Source organism: Hippopotamus amphibius, chromosome 2, assembly GCF_030028045.1.
Source record: "Hippopotamus amphibius kiboko isolate mHipAmp2 chromosome 2, mHipAmp2.hap2, whole genome shotgun sequence".
Lineage (NCBI taxonomy): Eukaryota > Metazoa > Chordata > Mammalia > Artiodactyla > Hippopotamidae > Hippopotamus > Hippopotamus amphibius.
In genome coordinates this window covers 49,294,734-49,316,000 of record NC_080187.1, presented here as the reverse complement: position 1 = coordinate 49,316,000, position 21,267 = coordinate 49,294,734, and the positions used below count along the sequence as shown (strand labels likewise).

The window sequence follows — 21,267 nt, the reverse complement described above, 5'->3', positions numbered from 1 at the left end:
CTTAACCACTGCGCCACCTAGGAAGCCCCAAGATTATTTTTTTAAAAAAGAAAAAGAATAATATACAGAATATTTTGAAGCAGATTTAAGGAGGTCTTTATTGAAGACCAACTATGTGCACAGTACTGTACCTCACTGGTTAATCACATTTTCACCCTAGCCCAAAGCCAGAGAAAATTGAGATGAGAAAATACTTTGACTAAATGTGTATCTTCACCATCCTCCCCAACTCATTCCACCCAAACTCCCTTTTATATTCTTCAGAAGGATAAGAGTAAAACTTTGTTTCTGATAGGTCATCTGTTAATCTTCGTTCCATATTTAAGGAAAGCGATGGGTGAAGACTTAAAAAAGAATTTTTAAAATTGCTTCACATTTTCTTTCAATTGCACCATTCTTTAAGAGTACAGGATATAGAGCCAGGCATCCTGATTTCAAACCTAAACTCCATGGCATTGGGCAAGTTGCTTTATATCCCCATGCCTCGGTTTCCTCTTCCATTAAATGAGTACAATGGGGTTGTTATATGGAGCAAATGATTCAACACATGTAAGTCTTACAGGACAGTTCTGGCACATGAAGTTCAACATGTGTAACTGTTACTAACATTTTCATGTCACTGCTCTTTTCATTTCAATCTGTTCTTTGTAGTTTGAATCTGCAAGCCCACATTTATGTGTATCCTAGAGCCCAAGCCCATGTCACCCTGCCTCCAACAAAACATCTTGCTGTCCTATTCTTGATCTCCTACAATACTTACAGTCTATACACTAAAGTCTCAAATTGTTTTCAATTTCCTGTGTCATTCTCTGGTTGCTATACATCTTCGCAATTCATGGTGAGAGGAACATTGTGGACGTAGGTTTGGAGTCAGATAAACCTGAGTTCAAATCTTTACCTCCTTCCCCTTTCCTCCTGGCTCACTCTGTTCCAGCATCTTTGGTCTAACACATCAGGCATTCCTCTGCCTCAGGACGCTTGTACTTGCTGTTCTCTCTGTCTGGAAAGTTCTTCCCCAGGGTATCTCCATGGCTTGTTTACTCACTTCATCTTGACATCTGCCTAAGAGCACGAATCAGAAAGGCTTCCCCTCTAGCTAAAAGAGCACCCCCACTCATTGTTTACCTCCTGGCCTTGTTTTATTTTTCCTCATAGTACTTATAATCACTGGACATTTTATTACATATTTACATGCTTGTTTGTGTATCTTCTGTCAGCCCTCACTAGAATATAAGCTCCAGGAGGGATGCTTACCTAATCAGGTTGTTGTGCGGATTGAATGAGATAGCATGTATAAAATATAAAACCTTCATAAATACAAAAAAGCCAAACAAAGTGTTGAGCATACAATAAATGTTCATCTTCTCCCTTTCCTCCTGACAACAAGTAGAGAGAGTAGGCACATTGCCTCTCATATCTCCACCGCCACCGTCATCCCCACAATCGGTATCCCAGAGACCTGAGAAGAATGAATGGAAACTCTTCAATTTTATGGTCACTATTTAAATGTACAGCAAATGTCAGCATATCCTAACTAGATTTTAAACATCCTTGGTTGAGAAAATTAGGCATATACTTTTTACACACACACAGAGTAAGATTAAATAAGAATGCTTGTGAAAAGGGTTCTTTTGATTAAGTGTTTTTCTAGTTAATTAACAACTCTCTTTCACCCACTGTTACTGAACATCTCTCTTCTAGATCTTAATGCAGCTTCTTGCCTTAGTAAGTAGGAAGCACGGAACACAAATTCATTTTTCTCTTATGTCTGAGTACAACACCTCAGCTCAGGGTCATTATTATGGACACCAATTCCCATTTGATATAAGATATTAAAGATACAGCATATTGGCCTGACTCTATTCTGACCTCAAGACAAACCAAGGTAATTACTTTCTCAAATTACACTCCCAGGAAAGGTTCTTATTTATCTCTTACTTATCACAATTTTCTAACACACGCACGCGCACACACACACAGAGAACCTATTTAACAAGGGTTCTATACTCACGTTTCACTTGAAATTATCATTTTCTAAATCTTGTTCTGATTGACATCACAAAATGGAATAACCAGCGCTTATTTAAAATTTGAAAGAATAAGTAAATGACTCAACATATTTTTTAAAATAAAGGAAATAAAGTATCACAATCATGTAAATACTATATTGCCCTATCTCACCCAACAACAGTAAGAGAAATAGCAGCAATAACAAATTACCACTTTTTTGTTTTTCCTGGGATTAAGCTTGTTTACAGGACTGCTGACAATACAGTTTAATTGCTTTCATTACTCAGCACTGCTCTTAGTCTCACTGCGCATAGTGACCTTTAAGCCACCTCCAAGAAGAAATCACCTTTGTGAGGGAAGAGACACACATAAACTTTGTTTATGCTTTTTAAATCATCGTATCCCTAACTCACAAGTCAGCAGAGTATTGGAAAAAGAAATTAATGGATGGCTGCATTTGAATTCTATCTCTACCATTTTCCAGTTACCCTGGGTAGAACTGACTTGACTTTTCTGAAATTCAGCTTCTTCATCTGTGCTTTGGGCATCCAAATTAATACTACATCAGAATAATGTGGAGAAGATTGCATAAGAGATCACTGAAACTCCCTGGTATTTAAAAATAACAAAATATGATGAAAGAAATCAAAGATGATACAAACAGATGGAGAGACATACCATGTTCCTGGGTTGGAAGAATCAACATTGTGAAAATGACTATACTACCCAAAGCAATTTACAGATTCAATGCAATCCCTATCAAATTACCAGTGGCATTTTTCACAGAACTAGAACAAGAAATCTTATGATTTGTATGGAAACGCATAAGACCCCAAATAGCCAAAGCAATCTTGAGAAGGAAAGATGGAGTTGGTGGAATTAGGCTTCCTGACTTCAAACTATACTGCAAGGCCACAGTGATCAAGACAGTATGGTACTGGCACAAAAACAGAAAGGAAGATCAAAGGAACAGAATAGAGAACTCAGAGGTAAACCCACACACATATGGGCACCTTATCTTTGACAAAGGAGGCAAGAATATACAATGGAAAAAAGACAGCCTCTTCAATAAGTGGTGCTGGGAAAATTGGACAGCAACATGTAAAAGAATGAAATTAGAACACTCCCTAACATCAAACACAAAAATAAACTCCAAATGGATTAAAGACCTAAATGTAAGGCCAGACACTATAAAACTCCTCGAGGAAAGCATAGGCAGAACCCTCTATGACATACATCAAAGCAAGATCCTTTTGGACCCACCTCCTAGAATCATGGAAATAAAATCAAGAATAAACAAATGGGACCTAATGAAACTTCAAAGCTTTTGTACAGCAAAAGAAACCATAAACAAGACAAGAAGGCAACCCTCAGAATGGGAGAAAATACTTGCCAACGAAGCAACAGACAAAGGATTACTCTCCAAAATATACAAGCAGCTCATGCAGCTTAACACCCAAAAAGCAAATAACCCAATCCACAAATGGGTGGAAGACCTAAATAGACATTTCTCCAAAGAAGACATACAGATGGCCAATAAACACATGAAAAGATGCTCAACATCACTAATCATCAGAGAAATGCAAGTCAAAGCCACAATGAGGTATCACCTCACACTGATCAGAATGGCCATCATCACAAAATCTAGAAACAATAAATGCTGGAGAGGGTGTGGAGAAAGGGGAACTTTCCTGCACTGTTGGTGGGACTGTAAGTTGGTACAGCCACTATGGAAAACAGTTTGGAGGTTCCTTAAAAAACTAAAAATAGAACTACCATATGATCCAGTAATCCCACTGCTGGGCATATACCCAGAGAAAACCATAATCCAAAAAGAAACATGTACCATAATATTCATTGCAGCACTATTTACAATAGCCAGGACATGGAAGCAACCTAAATGCCCATCAACTGATGAAAGGATAAAGATGTGGCACATATATACAATGGAATATTACTCAGCCATGAAAAGGAATGAAATGGAGCTATATGTAATGAGGTGGATAGACCTAGAGTCTGTCATACACAGTGAAGTAAGCCAGAAAGTGAAAAACAAATACTGTATGCTAACTCATATATACGGAATCTAAAAAAAAAAATGGTACTGATGAACCCAGTGATAGGGCAAGAATATGGATGCAGATGCAGAGAATGTACTGGAGGACACAGGGTGGTGGGGGGGTGAAGGGAAAGCTGGGACGAAGTGAGAGAGTAGCATAGACATACATACACCATCTACTGTAAAATAGATAGCTAGTGGGAAGTTGCTGTATAACAAAGGGAGATCAACTTGATGACGGGTGATGCCTTAGAGGGCCAGGACAGGGAGGGTGGGAGGGAGTTGTGGGAGGGAGGGGATATGGGGATATATGTATAAATACAGCTGATTCACTTTGGTGTACCTCAAAAGCTGGTACAAGAGTGTAAAGCAATTATATTCCAAAAAAGAGCTTTAAAAAGAAAAAGAAAAGAAATATTAGGGAAGAACAAAAGTTAATTTTGATCTAATAGAAAGAACAATCAAGTTTAGTCCTAAAGGTTACTACTTCATCAACAATACTAGCATTACTAAATTTTTATTCCTATTTGTTTGTGTGTGTGTGCATGTGTGTGCTTTTTCAAAGTTCACACCATCACAAGGAACATACAGCACAAAGTATTTTAATCCTATTCTAAATAAAGATTTAGGATTCTCAGGGATAAAAAACTGTCAGTAGTATTACTACGCCTTATAAAATTATACAATCTGAAATAGAGGAATATAATAGCCACCTGAAGGTAGTTTTCCAAATATAGAATTATTTTCATACCAAAATACAGTTAATAAAAATAATTTTTGGAATGCTTATTTCAATTTAAATTTGGAAAAGGGAATAAAAATGTTTTATTTAAAAAATAAATGAGACTATTGGGATTTAAAAAAAAATAAAAAATTAAAAAAATTAAAAAACAAAATAATGTTTATTTTCCTTCCTTTCTTCATACTTTTTCTATCCAAGATATGACATACCTAAGCCTAGAGCATTTTCACTATGTTCTTTCATTTACCCCACACACAAATACTGAGTTTCCACAGCATATCAGGCACTGAGAAAAATGTGGGGCTACACTGATAAATAAAATACAATCCTCATCCTAAAGGAGATTCTAAACCAAAGGACTAAATTATACTCTAGGTACATTTAAGGTTATATCTGACAGTCAGACATTTTCCCCAGGAAGAAGAAATAATGCCCAGCCTTCCAATGGTTTTACAATGCGTGTGATTCACAAACTATGCAGTAATACAATATCCTGTGAATCATCTCACTGCTCAGATCATTGCAGGACTGTGATGTTATCATACCAGCTTAGTAGCCTGTCTCCATCAGTGGACCCAAAGGCACCAGTTATACAAGGTACAGTATAGTCACATATGTTTTTCCCTCCCCTCCACTAAATGTACTTAATGGGTAATGAGACAAAAGTAGGGCTTAGCCATTATTTATCACTGGTTCCTTCTGCATGCATTTTTCAAAGTCTATTCACCTGGAGTATGTGATCTTCATAACATGAATTAAGCTCTTGTTTTAGTTACTGTTACCACTGCATTCTATATTTACATCCAATAACTTGATGCACCTTTTAAACAATGAACTCTTTTTGTAGCTGTAACCCACTTTGTCCCAGGCTTTAGTAATCTGAATCATTATTGTTTATCTTTTAAAGGAAACTAATTGCATTTAGGGCTAGGCTGTCTAATACCTTTAAATACTTAAAAACCCATATTTCCCACAAAAATGGCTGCTGCTAACTCAGAAAAAAGGAAAGAAATTTAAAATTTTATCTTTTTGTTAAAAATGTGTCTTTACATGGGGGGGATCAACTTTGTGATATAAAGTCCAAACAAATGGAAATAGATCTTATTTTGAAATTGGCACCCACACTGGGCAATGGGTTGGTGACAAATGTCTGTCAGGTCTAATTCTGCTACTTCCCCTCAATAATTCCTGAAGGTTTTATTTTATGACAGACTTTATGAAGTCAACAAAAATGGAATAAAATGAATGGAGTTTACTCACCAGTATTACCTTAAACCTAATCACATGTATAAGTTGTAATAATTAATAGAGACAATAATACATAGCTATAATCACAGGAAACCCCTTAGTCAGGAATGAGAGAAGGAAATGTCTTTATCTTGAGTCAAGGTCCAGATCTTTTGTCTACATCTTGGTCCTTTTACCTTTTATTATAACATATAAATGTAACAAATTAACATGTTGTATACCGTAAATTTACACAAGGTTATAGTCAAATATATTTCAATAAAAAAAAAGAAATAGGAACATTTTTAAAAGGAGAGACTCAGTTTCTCATCCTATTTGACCTTAGCACTTTGAAGACTATCTATTGCTAATTATTCATCCTTCTTTCTTTTCTATTAACAGTGATTTATAATAATTATCTATTGTTACAATGATTACTGAGTAAAGGAGACAAGCATTTATATGAATAATCAGATGTCCTCAAATAACAGGAAAAAACATTAAGAGCCTTACTTAAGTCGCTGTAATTCAAAATTTCAAGTTAAGGGTTATTTTCATTCATTAAAAAGAATAAAATCAATAAAATATTTACAAACTAGTAAAAATTGCTTTTTGAAACATCTACATAGAAAAAAGTTTGCCATTTGCAGCAACATGGATGGACTTGGAGGGTATTATGCTAAGTGATATGTCAGACAGAAAGACAAATACTGTATGATATTGCTTATATGCAGACTCTAAAAAATACAACAAACTAGTGAATACAACATAAAAGAAGCAGACTCACAGATCTAGAGAACAAACTAGTGGTTACAAGTGGACAGGGGGTGGGCCGCACGGGGGTGGGGAAGTGGGAGGCACAAACTACTGGGTGTAAGTCAGGCTCAAGGATTTATTGTACAACACGGGGAACACAGCCAATATTCTGTAATACCTATAAATAGAAAGTAACCTTTAAAAGTTATATAAAAATTTTTAAAGAAAATATTAATTAAGGATACCCCAAAAAATTCTTTTACCTGTACCGCTTCAAGTCTGTGGATCAAAAACTGAAAGTTCCACCACAGGTCCAATCAATTGCTTTTCTCACTCATTTGACCAGTCTTACCAAGCTTTTTAGCAGACTAATAATATAATTAAGGCAATTTTTAATATACTTATAAGTCATATCATTTATATATAATTGATATATAATTGCTAACTATATACCTAATATGTTACAGTAAATATATCATGCTATATGTCAAATTATAGTTTCATCCCTCCCACCAATCACAAGTAAGTCTTCCAGAAGTCTTTTTCACATTTCTTTCTCCTGTAGCATTTGAGGATTTATCTTGTACAGAGTGGGTGCTCATTAAAATGTATGTCGAAACAAAACATTCATATTCCCAAATCTACTGAATATCCACTGGTAGAAAAGGCAATTTTCACTTCTACTGTTTTCACTATGAATTCAGAGAACAAAAGGGTGTAAGTTTCAGTTATGCTGGATCAATAAGCCCTGGAAATCTAATGTGCAGCATGGCGGCTATAGTTAACAATACTGTATTACATACTTGAAATTTGCCAAGAAAGTAGATCTTAAATGTTCGCACCACAAAAACAAAAAGGTAACGATGTGAAGCGATGGATATGTTAACTAGCTTGATTGTGGTCATCGTTTCACAATGTACACTATATCAAAACATCATCTTATATACTTTAAATATATATAATATTTGTCAATTATAGCTCAACAAAGCTAGGGGAAAATAGGGGAAAAAAAGACCGCAGTAAATTCTTACCTATTCTGTTCCTTTGTTTGCCAGCTGAACCTCATTCTGAGGAGATGAGTATCTACCATGGGTTTAAAGGTACCTCAGAGAGGATCTTTCACCACCACCTGCAAAACTGTCTAGTATTATAAAGCAACTATAATCCAATAAAATTTAAAAAAAGGAAAAGAAAAACAACTGTCCAGTAAAGATTTAACAAACCAAACAATGATACCTCAATGCCTGTGACAGGCAAAATAGTGGCCTATAAAAGAGGTCCACATTGTAATCTCCAGAACCTGTGAATACATATGCTACTTTACATGGCAAAGGGGAATTAAGGTTCCTAATTCTGGGACCTTAAAGAGATTGTTCTGGATTATCCAGGTGGGTCCAATGTAATTATAAGGGTCCTTGGACATGGAAGAGGGAAGCAGAAGAGAGGTTCAAAGATAGCATTGTGACAATAGAAGCAAGGGTCAATGAGAGGCAACTCTGTTGCCTTTGATGAAAGAGAAAGGAGCCAGGAGCCAACAAATGTTGGTATCTTCAAGAATCTGGAAAAGGCAAGTAAATGGAGTCTCCCCTTGAGACTATAGAAGGGAACACAGATGTGTCAATACTTGATTTTGGTCTAGAGAAACCCATATCAGACTTTTGAACTACAGAACTGTAAGATAATATAAATTCATGTTGCTTTAAACCACTAAGCTTGTAGTAATTTTTTATGGCAGCTACAGAAACCGAATGCAATACTCAGGATTTTTTTAAATACTGAGAGCAAAAGCTTTAATATGGAAACAGTTTGACAATATGTTTCTGCGTTTTCCATTTCTTAATTACAGTTTAATTGGCCTCCATAATAAAGGGCCAAATATTTTCTGAACATGGTGACCCAATTAAAATCTAAGGCCTGACAGTAAACTAACAGATCAATGCCACCACACAGTTCCTATTATTATTATTATTATGATTAGTTCAGCTTTTTAAAAACTCTCTCCCAAACATTTATCTTTACTTTATGGTATGAATTATAATTCAGAGTAAGCAAACAGTTGATGTAGTGGTTCCTATTTATAAAATTCCAGCTAATAAATGAAAAATGAAAGATAGAATTATAATATCATCATTTTGCAATGCCCTAATAAAGCAATGGATCTTGGTCAGGGATCAACAAACTCCAGCTAAGGGCCAGATCCAGTCTGTGGCCTGTTTTTTCTTAGCCTGTGAGCTAAGAATGATTTTTACATTCTTAAATGGTTAAAAAAATTAAAAGAAGAATAATATTTCACATGTAAAAATTATACGAAATTCAAATTTCAGTGTTTATTTATAAACTTGCATGGGATCACAGCCATGTCCACTTATTTACATAATGTCTATGGCTGCTTTGGGGCTATAACAGCAGAGTTGAATAGCTGTAAGAGACCAAGAGGTGCACAAAACCTAAAATATTTACTATTTGGATTTTATATAAAATGTCTGCCAACACCTACTCTAGACAATGATCATCAATGGTAGCTAATATCTAAAATGAGAGGTAACCAGAATATCTATGAAGTATCCTCACCAAAAAAATCAAAACCAATCAAGGCTCCTGATCAAACTACCAGTTCATAGGAAATCTAATGGACAGAGGAACATGTAAGATAACACCATTGGGATGTATTCCACAAAATATATAATGTAGGAAACTCTACAGGACAAATAAATTTCTTTGAAAACAATTTTCAACAGAAAAAAAAGAGATCTGGACAGGAAACTTACAGACTGAAAAAAAAATTGTATTATTTACAACTGTATTCTGATTCACACAAACTGTGGGTAGAAAACAGAATTAAGAGATCATTAAGGAAATGTGATCCCAACTTAATAAACATGGGTATTAGGAAATTATTAATTTGTTTAAACTTCATAATAGTATTGCAGTTTTGTCTTAATAAGGGATCTTTATTTTTCAGATTTTTTTAGAAGTAGTAATATGATATCTGGAATTTGCAAATAATTTAGTGAAGAGGGAAAAAATAGGAAATAGGGCTTTACAAATAAAATACAATTTGTCATGATTTGATAATTGTCGAAGCTGGATTATGGGTAAATGTGGTTATTACACTATACTCTCTAGTGTTGTATATGTTTGGATTTTCCTTAACAAATGTATTTTAAAAAGCATTCATTCCCAAAAATCTTGAGGTTCATGAAGATAACAATTTTATAACCATAATTTATTTCAAAATATGAAGAACCCAATAGTAAAAATCTCAAAAGCAAAGAGTATCCTTTATTTCAATATGGTATAGACTTCACACTTTATTCCTAAAAATGTCAATAAATTTACCTTCAGTAAGAACATAGAATAATGAACATTTCAAGTACCAGAATCAACTGTGGAAAATAATCATCTTGAAGAAGACAAGCTGACTTTATTTTCCAAAGCATTTTCAAAACCAGAAGCCCTATACAAATGATCACTAGCCTTACATTACCTCTTGGCTGTAACCACCTATTTTAATCTCAAAAGAATTAAAGATTATAAATACTTCCCCAGCAAACAAAGGCAACTTCTTATATTTGTTGTAAGACCTCTGGTTAATACCAATAGTTTGGTAACATCCAATTAACAAGTAGCTCTTGCCAGACACTGAACTAGCTACACACATTGATACACTTAACATTCACAATTCATCCTGGAGACAGGTGTTCCCATCCTCATTTTATGATAAAGGACTGAGACATAGAAAGATAAAGCTGAAAAACCAGTTAATGACCTGAGTCAGACTGGAAATCATGTCTATCTGATCTGAATGTCAACATATTAAAGAAGGCCAGAACCATTCCCCTTCAACTCCTTGCAAATTTTTGCTCTATTCAGAGGTTAGGAGTTGGAAAAGCTGACCTTCCTCTAGCACAAAACAATTCTAGGGAAGAAGCCCTGGTCCTTATATCTTCCAAAGAGCAAGGTCAGTTCCTGAGTTTATATTCTGTTTTTGCAAGTTAAGGACCAAAGAGACAGGTACAAAGATGTTCACTGAATATCGTTTGTAATAGCCAAGAAAAAAAAAGTAAATAAACTAAAATTTTGCCAGTAGAGAAATGACTAAATTACCTGTGGTACAACATACTGAAAGAATATGCAACATCTATTTGTTAACTCCTTCATATACCTCAAAAAATATAATGTTGAGTGAAAAAAAGCAAATTGCAAAAGAATATATACTATATATTCATGTAAAAATTTTTAAACATACAGAACCACACTGTTTACACATAGTTATGAATACATAAATATGTAGTAGAGTTTTTTTTTTAAAATAAACCTGTATGAGAAGAATGAACCTCAAGTTCAGAATAATTCTTACCTTTGGGAAAGGAATCAAGAGAATGGTAGGGGGATATTTTAGCTGTGTCTGTAACAGTTTACCCTTAAAAAGATATAAAGAATATACAGCAAATTGTTAACCTTGGTTTAATGTGTATTATGAGTGTGTGAGTTCTTTTCATAGTATTTTCTATTTTTGCATATTTGGACAATTTAAATTTTAAATAAAAATAAATACAATAATTACTTTTTCTTTATTAAAAAAGAAAAAAAAGAACACAAGTGAATCTTAAACAGTGGGAAAGGAAGAAGGAATCCTCCCGCTAGAACTGGGGAGAAAAATGACAGAGGCCAGGGTTCCAGTCTAGATCTGCTTATTTCCAAAGCTACCACACTGTTCTCCAAAATCAATTTGGATTGTCTATAGAACTTTCCAAGTAGAGATGAACTGCATTCAAATTGAGCCTGTTGAGAACACTTACCCAAAAGAGTTGTCCCTCCTAATCTCACCATTATAAAGTTCATTCCCAAGGAAGTCCTAGAAAAATCAATGCTTGTGGAGGAAAAAACCTACTTGATTAGTACTATGAATGTGTTCCATTTTGTGTGACTATTTTGTGGTTGAAGTTCTGGTATTCTACAGAGGCATTTTAAATAAATATACAATCCTATGACATCGTATGCAGGGATTGGCAGCTAGTCATGTCAACTCAACTTAGATAACTATCCTCGGGAAAACTGAAGTAGTGATTTCCACCTTATTGAGATATGAGGAATTTCCCACATGTCTTGAGGTATTTAGTGAGATCAAAGTATTGAGGTATTTAGGGAGATCAAAGATACAAAGTAACATTTCAGCAATCTATGAATTATTAACAAATAATAGTTTCTCAAAAATACATATATTTGCATGTAATAATTGCATGTAATAATTTTAAATTATTCACTAACACTATAGACTAAACATATACTAAGTAAAACCTGCAAAAGAATCAACAATTGGGTCCAATTTCCACCAGGCAAGTCCCTAAGACAAAGACGGTAGAGCCAGGATTGAAAATGAGGGAAAACAGATCTTCAACCCTCCCGTTAAACAAATCCCAACTCCTCCAAATCTATAAACTAGTTTCATCACTATTCTCTCTTCCTATTTACTAAAACCCTCTTTCTCTAATAGGTTCTTCACCCAGCAAATAAAATGCTCAAATTTCTCCCATCTTAAAAAAAAAAAAAGAAAAATTGCCTATATTTCTCTTTTTCTTCATAGCTAGGAACCTAAAGCCAACCTAACATTAACTAAAAAGTACCATTTTATTATTAATTGCTCAATTTATTCATTGTACAAATATCTGAGTGTTTACTATACACCAGGCACTGTTCAAGGCATCTGGATAACTTAGTGAACGAAAGATCCCCACCTTTGCTTACAGGCTAGCTGAAGTCAGGCAATAGATGATAAATTTCGTGACGTGCTTAGAAGGGTGCCTGGTACATACTGAGTACTACCTACGTGTTCGGCCTTGTTGTCATCACTATTACTTCTCTGTCTCATCTGCCATGGCTTCCATTGACTGCATTCAGGCATCAACCCTCATGAGTCTGTTAAAATACCTGAGAAAGAAATTATTGCCCTCTCTCCAAACTGCCAAATTCAAGCAACTCCTTTTCTTCCTCATCATTTGAGAATCAGCCACCAAATCTAGGAAGCTTCCTATCTAAATTTTTCATCACCATCCATTAAGAGGCAGACTACTTTAATCTTTGTTCCATTGTATTCTGACCACAAAGCTAGACTGCCTATAACCCTGTCTTGTTGCCTTGCATATCTCTGTCTTGTGTTAAACCATTAGTTCTATTGAGGACGTTGTCCAGTACATACCAAGGTGCCTCACTTCCTAAGTAATCAGTGAATGTCACAGTTTCTTTAAACCCTATAATCCTTTCATATTTGTTCTACCAGCTCCCACCCCCACCTCCACCCCAACCCCGCCTTGGCTTTGTAAATGAAAGAAATAAAAAGTAAAGCCAATGCACAGACCAGCACAGCTGGTCAGAACAAATGAATATCTTTTGCTACTATTTATAAATGATTTTTAATGATTCAATTCTTTTTCAAGATCTCAATAAATAATGGCAGAAGAAACTGTTGTAGAATATTTGGGAATAACTGAAAACACATTTAAATCCATCCCCATACAAAGATACTTTTCCTCCTCAAAACTTAAAATATTTGAATTACTCAGTTGCCACCTAATACTAAGGCCCTCAAATTAAAGATGAAACTAAATTAAATTAAATTTTTAATTCATTGTGATTGATGAGAAAAAGCTTGTTGGTTGCTACATTACTTACTAGAAAAAGAATTCAGAAATGCTTAAACAAAAGAGATGATTATTAGAAAATGGCTTTTTTCCCATCAAAAAATCACAATAACAAGAAAATACAGTCATATTCCTAAGTAATACAACATTGTCCCTTTTTTTATTTTTTTAACAAGGAGTAAAAGGCAGTAGACAAAAACCAACCTGTCAGGAAATGGTTTATTCAGTAATGGACTAGCACTGCAGGGGATTTGCTCTGCTTTCACCAGAGAGCCCTTTGTGTAACAAGAACAAACTATTAAGGGTTTAATGACACTGCAATAGCATATTAGACACTGAAAACGGAAACAACGATTCTTTTCACCAAGCTGCTATCGTTTCTACCACGGCCACCATGGGATCCATCATCCACACAAGACTCAAATGGGCAATTGGTTGGGAAATGAGTTTTTCTGACTTTAGCCCTGCCTTTGACTCAGCTTTCTCTCATTTATTTTAAGATCTTGAAGAACCCAGCTTTGGCAGGAACAACTGCAAGTCACTTGCCCCAAAAGGGACAAGTCAGCCTCAGAAACAGAACCAGGTTTGTTCATGGAATCCCCCCTGCACACACAGTATCTCCAACAGCTGTGGGAAGACTGAATTTGGCACCAGCTAAACTGGACTTGTCTATTTTGCAGGACTGCTATTTCTATAGATTCACTGCTGCTTCTATACACTCTTAAGCTGCCCTCTTGTCTGCCCGAGGCGTGATGTTCTGTGATGGGCACCTGCTGATGAGGGCAATTATAGCATTAGCGGAAGAAAGCATGACATCTAAGGTTGAAAAACAACTCTAATTACAACTCCATCATTTGACTCCCTCAGAACTGCTTCTTCTTTTTCTTTTACACAGAGGTTACTCAAAGATTAAATAAAATCTGCATCTATTTGAAAACAGGCCTTTAAATAGTTGTGAAAATGGACTACAGAAGGAAATAGGCTTTCAAAATTAAAAGTACTATATGCGCAGGTGAACATTTGATATTTGTAACACCAGATAGCACTTACTGACTCAGCTTTCAACAGAATTCCGTGTATTTCTGTGGATGGAATTAAAACAAATAATAAGAATAACAACAACACTTCAAGGAGAAATAGGAAATCCAGATCTTACAGAATGGAGGCAAAGAAGTTTGAAATTACTTTTAGGCTTAATAATCAATTCAACAGAGAGATTATATAAAACATTAATATCCAGAAACAATTTCATATCCAAAATTCAAATATATACCTTTCATATTAATTCAATTGTAAAGTTGATATAAAATTCCTTTACATTTACTAAAAAAACCCCCAGGATTTTTAGAGTTAAAATATAATATATGATGCACTTTCAGAGAGGAACAAATTCCAAGGAATGAATATGACTAAATCCTACTTCACTAGTCAGAATTTTATTATTTGGCATGTAATTTGAGTATTGTAGATCACTGGATTAAACCTTGCACTGTCAACCATGAAGTCATATATAATGGGAGCAGAGAGTGTTTCTTGAATGAGAAAAATGAAAAAAACAAAAAAACAAAAAACTTTTCAAGTCAGCAAGGATTGATTTGTCAGACACACCTAGGGCTGTGGCCCAGAACCTGAAAACACGTCCTGTAAATGCCACTGTTAGGACTCAGAACAGCTGCCCGTTCCTCCAGTATTGCACAGCATAGTGCTACCTCTGTAGAACAGAAGCAGACCCCCGAGAGCTGAGACAGGGATGGCACACACTGTCCTAACGTGGGGCTGCCATACACCTCAAAGACTATCAGGAGACCATTTTCTGAGCACCAAAGGGATTGCCATAAATGTGACTTTTTGATTTCTAACAGCGACATTAAAATCATGGGACCAGCCCGACCTTTAAGATATTTCTAAGAAAACCCCCAACACATTTAATGATAAGTAGGTAGGAAATCTAATTACCAAGGTTGATTCAAACACACCTCCTCTATACTTCACACACAATATCACCATGACTCAGATCACAAAAGAAGAGTACTTCTGGATAACCAAGAATATGGCAGACCTCTCCTTGCCAAAGAAAATCTCCCCCATTATCCATGATGTATGTCTGCTTTGTTCTTAGTGAAAATGAAAAATAATGCAATCATTCCCACTGGGGACAGAGTCATAGGCTGTATCATTCCCTGGGAGTAACTTTAACTGGAAGTGATTTCAAGACTCTAAAGCAGAGAAGAGAGTAACAAAGGCCACATTAATAAAACAACTATATAATCATTTTACATTCTCAAAAGAAAGAAAATAGATATAAGAAAGCTTCCATGTTTTATTATTAACTAATTTTTTCAACATTTATCTATTTTGTCTTCAAAGGAAACAGTAAAATCCTTTTATGATTTTTATCAGGATGAATGCCACAATATTTCTGAGTACAACACAAAATGAATAAGACCCAAAACCACATCACAGAATATCTTATTTATTCACAAGAATAAATAAAAAGCAGTATTAATCATATTAACTGCTCCCATCTCTTCCTAACCTCTTTAATTTAAGCTATTTTTTTACATGAAATACAGTGAAAGTTGAAAATAGCACCAGCTCACTAGCTCTTAAAAGGCAGGAAAAAATCTTACCTTAAAGATTAAAAACTTTTATAAGCGTATCTGTTGCAAACATTATTATTGCTTCCCTCCTGTTTGCATAAATAAGTTGGATGTGTTACTTACAAATGAAGCAGAAAGTCTTTGTTATTAATTAATGGAATCAAACCTTGGTTGAAAACCATCATCCCAGCTCCAAGATTTACAAAACCTCATTACATTTGTTCAAAAAATTCTGATAATTAAAATCATGGCTAGGAGCACTTGTTAGATTTTTAGGACAAAATCAATATCAAACTTGCCAGGCAATGTGAGAATAAGCACAGGCTTTTGCCATAACTAGTTTTTAACTGAATTACTAATGTTTCAATTAACATGTTCTACATAAAAATATAGCACCATCATCACCCTTAGTAAACAGGAGAACATGGTTACTTTTCCAGATGTCTTCTGGTTGTCATGGTATCTATTATGTCCTCTTTCTCTCACATTTTTATTCTAACTAACAAACCTGCAAGCTATTTAATCTAACTTACAGTTTCAGGAAGATTTTGTATGTTCCTGATATAGACTCTGCACACACCTGTTGAACAGAATCAAAGAAGCAGCACAAGAAGTTACTTAGATTGATATTTAGACTTTCTGTTAAAAAGAGGATAAAATTAATTCTTAGTTCACATAATTGATAGAAACTAGAAGTCATCAATTTTATATGTTCTACATAATGTATTTCCGGAAAAAAACCTATCTTCAGAATATTTTCCTTTTTAAAATATTTTCAAGTCTACAGTTCTAGAAAAATAATATTTCAATTGCTGACATAAAATAATTGCATTTTAAGTGTTCTATATCCATATTTAAATTAAAAACTGACCCATAAAACATACTAAATATTAAAATATTTCAAATATTTCAAATACACACTAAATATTAAAGTATTTCAAATATTTAATAACATTTTCTGCTAGTAGTTTTTGTGAACAAGCAAACAAAATAAACACACCAAAAATTGTGTGCATTTAAATTTTACTCTGTTGAAGTAATATTTTAGACATTCTGCTTTTTAGGGATTAATTTTTGTCCTGCAATGATGACCCTTCAAAAACAGAAGAGGGTAACATTATTCGTGCTACACAATGCTTATGTACCACTCCTTTTTAAAAAATAAATTCGGTTTTTCTTCACTCTACAGTCTCTGCTGTCAGCTCCTCTGGATGTAAAACATAAGCACGCAAACACACTGATGTTCTCAGTGGTGTCCTGGAAGTTAAAGTGGTGTACCCTTCTTCCCTAAGAGCAACAGGAGGGCTCTGTACTCTTCTAGAACAGAGTTCTCTCCCTCTAGGCTGAAGGAAAACATATTATTTAAATACTAAAAATGCAAATGCAGTTAAAGTTTTTTGTCAACTGTAGTTCTCTACACACATACGATGCCTATATTAATTTCACTTGAGTGCTTTTATTGCACTAATTAGACATTGAAGAGGAGCTGACACATGGGAAAACTGTTTTCTGAACGCTGTATATTTTAACAGCAGGATTATAAGCACCTGGGATATTCTTGCTATTCTCTGCATGCAAATGACTCTGCAAACAATTAAACGCATCTATTAACATAGTGGGAGTGTGGGATGGAAAAGAGCAAGTGCTAAGAGTAAAAATATGGCATGCCCTTCCTATTCCGCCCTCATTCAGAGGATGCCTAGTACCTTTGAACACGCTGCACATGCAGACCCTCGGGACCTACGCGAGTCGCAACAATACACTCAACAACATCTCCCACGCTCTGTTAATTGCAAAACTCTACTGGTCTGACAGTGAGCCCAAGCCTCTCGAACATGTTTTCCATTTTGCAGAAACACCAGAGCCGTCAGGAGACCTCCCCCTAGCTGAGGAAAGGAAAGTCGTTCCTTTTTGCCCCTCCTCACAGCCCCCAACACTTTGATTAGAAGCGGCTCCACAAGTTCCCTGGCTTGAGCTGCTAAGGAGGCAAGTTCAGCACCATGGAAAGGGCTCGAGCCCCGTGAAGGCGGGGAAGCCACCAGGGGCTCTACCCCAGCCACTCACCGGTGTCTGCTGCGACGGGAGTCCCGAGCGCTTGGTGGATCCCTGCTTGGAACTTAACCTTTTCCACGACTCGGCAAACCTGCCCCGGCTGGCGCTCCGGCTGCGCCTGCGGCTCTCCGCGCTGCCCTCGCGCTCCGAGCAGCCCCGCTCCATTTCGCCCGCATCTCTCCACTTCTTCCCCATGCTAAGTTCGCCTGGCTCGGCCGGGCAACACCCCGGCGCCGGGCGTTCTCGCCCGCTCCTCTCGCCGCCGGGTCTCACTGCCGTCTGCGCGTAGCTCACTGTTGGCGCCGCCTTTGCCTCCGCCGGCTCCTGCCACAGCCCCGCGTCCCGTTACCGCCGCCGCTGCCACCAGGCTGCGCTTGCGCCCGCGATTGGCCAAACTGTGGGCTGGGGCTGCGAGCGCCACCTGCGCCCGACAGCTTCCTTTTGCGCCCCCAAACTGCTTTCCACCCGCAGCCACCCCCTTCCCTGTGGGGAGGGGAGGGTGCACCGCACACGCCTGGGGCTACCGATGCGCCGCTGGGCAGCTACCTCCAGTCCCCCTACCCCGCCCAGTCCCCCAGGCCTGGAGATCAACCTCACCCCACCCCGAGCTGCAGGTGCAAGCCTGGGTTACCCACGCCGGGTGGGTGGAGACTCCGGCTGGCTTGGAGAAAGACTGGAAGCGTACAACTTTGTCCTCCTTCCTTTTCTCTTTCTTCCCTTTCTCCTCTTTGCAGCAACAACTGTCTCCCAAGTATCCTTGGGGAAAGTAGAGCTTCACCTCCTTATCAGACGCCACGCTAATTCCTTCTCATGCTTGGTCAGACTAACCCACTTGTTCTCAAACTTGGCTGCACATAGAAGTTACCTAAGAAAAAAATGTTTCTAATGCTGATATTTCTCAAAGTCTAATTTAATTGGCCTGGCTGTGGCCTGGGAATCAGGATAGTGAAAATCTCCCTGGGTGATTCTGGCTGTTCTAACCGCAATTCAGGGCCTTCAAGGACCTGCACTATAGGGAGAGAGCAGAGGAGGATCCTTGGAAGGGAAAGAGGGTTGATACTTCTTAAATCAACTCACTTTTCTCTCCGAGGTAGGAATGGGTATTCAGTTTATCCTTTCACTCCTGGGGCAAAGGTGGTACAGCCGTTAAGCAGTGAGGATGATATGTGAGCTCCTGTTTGTTGTATGTGCTTTGACACCTCCACCTCAGCCTCCGTTCACTATCTGCCTTGTGCTCATTAGAAGGAAAGTCGGCAGTCTCTCATCAGTTTTGTGTCCGTTACTTTACCAGACCAAGCTGTCCTCGTATTCAGAAATGTCCTTGAGCAGATAAGAGAAGGCCATTGGGGCATCATAAATTTACAAAAGCTGAAAAAATGACCTTACTCATTATCAAAGGGAAGGAGACCTAAACTCGCTCCAAGTTGAAAAGGGCTGTCTGGTTGCTTAACTGCTGCAATGGCAGCAGATGTGTTTTCATTTCTGAAATCGAGCATTCTCCCTCCTATTTAAATAATTCCAGGTCCTCCCAGGAGGAAAAGGTGAAAAGGGAATAAGAGAGAAGGAGAGAGAGGGAGAAATGCTGTGGGAAAATTGGTGTTGTGGTGCCAGTTATGAAAACCATAATTTGATTTGTCAGTGGTCAGTCTGATTAAGCAGAGGTTTTGGAACTGGCTAGTTCACAGGAATGGAATACAGAGCCCTAAAATCCCACAGCTGTGCACCTGTATGTAGTGCTACATTAATATTAATCTTGTCATTTTAAGCAAAGGGACTCACAGAGCATACTTCCTAACCTTTTAAATAACCCTCTGTGTCCAGAAATCACACACCCATATTAAACAAAATGAGACTCTAAACAATGTTTGCAACACACAATGCTATTTAATGAGAAAACCACAGGCTCCATTCACCATTTTCACACTTCCTATCTAGGTTCATGGATTTGAAATTATTAGTGACATTTCATGGAAATATAATAATTCAGCCCAGATTCCTCCCCCTGACAAAAACAAATCAAAATGATTATGCACAGTTTGCAAATCAGACAGGTATGAGAGCTAAATACCAATTAGGGAGTAGAATAAAAGCCAGCAAATTATGATAAAGTAAATATTTACTTTTTCCTTTAGTTGTCAACGAAGGGAAATATAGGTGAGAACTCCCCAGAAGATGAAAAGCCTGTGTGCCAACCTGGATGACTTGAAAGTTCATTCTTTAGGTGTAATGATAACATCCCTGAAAAGGAGCTACAAGGGGCCTTCACAGATATATCAAGGCACATAATCCAAGAATGCTCACCTCACAAAGCCGCAAATCCCTGGCTCACCTGCATCTTCCTATTAAGGGGAAAATAACCCTGCTGTCAATCAATGGTATCTGTCATGAATGATGGTACCAGCACATCCATGAGCAACTCAGAGCAACTGATGAGCTTTTTAGACACACTTAGAAAAATTTAATGATGAGTTGTGATTGCATATGTCTTTTTTTTTTTTAGCTGCTTGGTCTAAAAATGAACTTTCAATTGCCCTTATCTTAGAGAAATGTTTTTAAAGTCTTGTTTGAAGACCATCTCTGCATTTCTTTTTTGCACTTGACAAGGACCAAAAATGTCTGGGAACTGTACAAGAGGCTAATTTAGACATGATTATAGGCAAGCAGAAAATTTACCCTTTCCTCTTCTAAGGTTCATTTGTCTTTTTCAAATTCCCTACTAGCCAGGAACTGGAAAACTAGGTTAAATGTCTATCATATTTCTCACAAAGTTAGCAGAAAATAGCGGCATCAAAGCTAAGATTGTGTGTAAAATCACCGACATTGAAATTCTGGGATCAAGGTTAGAAGCCATTTCCAGAGCACCTTAACTTTTCTGGAAGAGTCACTGCAATTACAAAGGTGGATGTTAATACATTAAAAAGGCAAATGGGAAATATGACATAAACCTCACTGTTTCTAGGCATTAAAGAATGTGACTAGTGGGACTTCCCTGGTGGTGCAGTGGTTAAGAATCCACCTGCCAATGCAAGGAACATGAGTTTGAGCTCTGGTCTGGGAAGATCCCACATGCCGCAGAGCAACTAAGCCTGTGTGCCACAACTACTGAGCCTGCATTCTAGAGCCCACGTGCCACAACTACTGAAGCCCACATGCCTAGAGCCTGTGCTCCACAACAAGAGA

General features: G+C 37.0%; 1 protein-coding gene across 4 annotated transcripts in view; it reads right to left on the bottom strand.

The window, feature by feature from the left end:
- The window catches only part of TRPM3 (transient receptor potential cation channel subfamily M member 3), an 827,818-nt gene extending 809,536 nt beyond the window's left edge, over positions 1 to 18,282 (bottom strand). For all 4 annotated transcript variants that reach the window (XM_057720878.1, XM_057720880.1, XM_057720881.1 and 1 more), the window contains exon 1: positions 18,100 to 18,282. In XM_057720878.1, coding sequence (XP_057576861.1) covers positions 18,100 to 18,282 — 183 coding nt within the window. The remainder of the gene's footprint in view (positions 1 to 18,099) is intronic.
- Between the last annotated feature and the right edge of the window lie 2,985 nt (positions 18,283 to 21,267).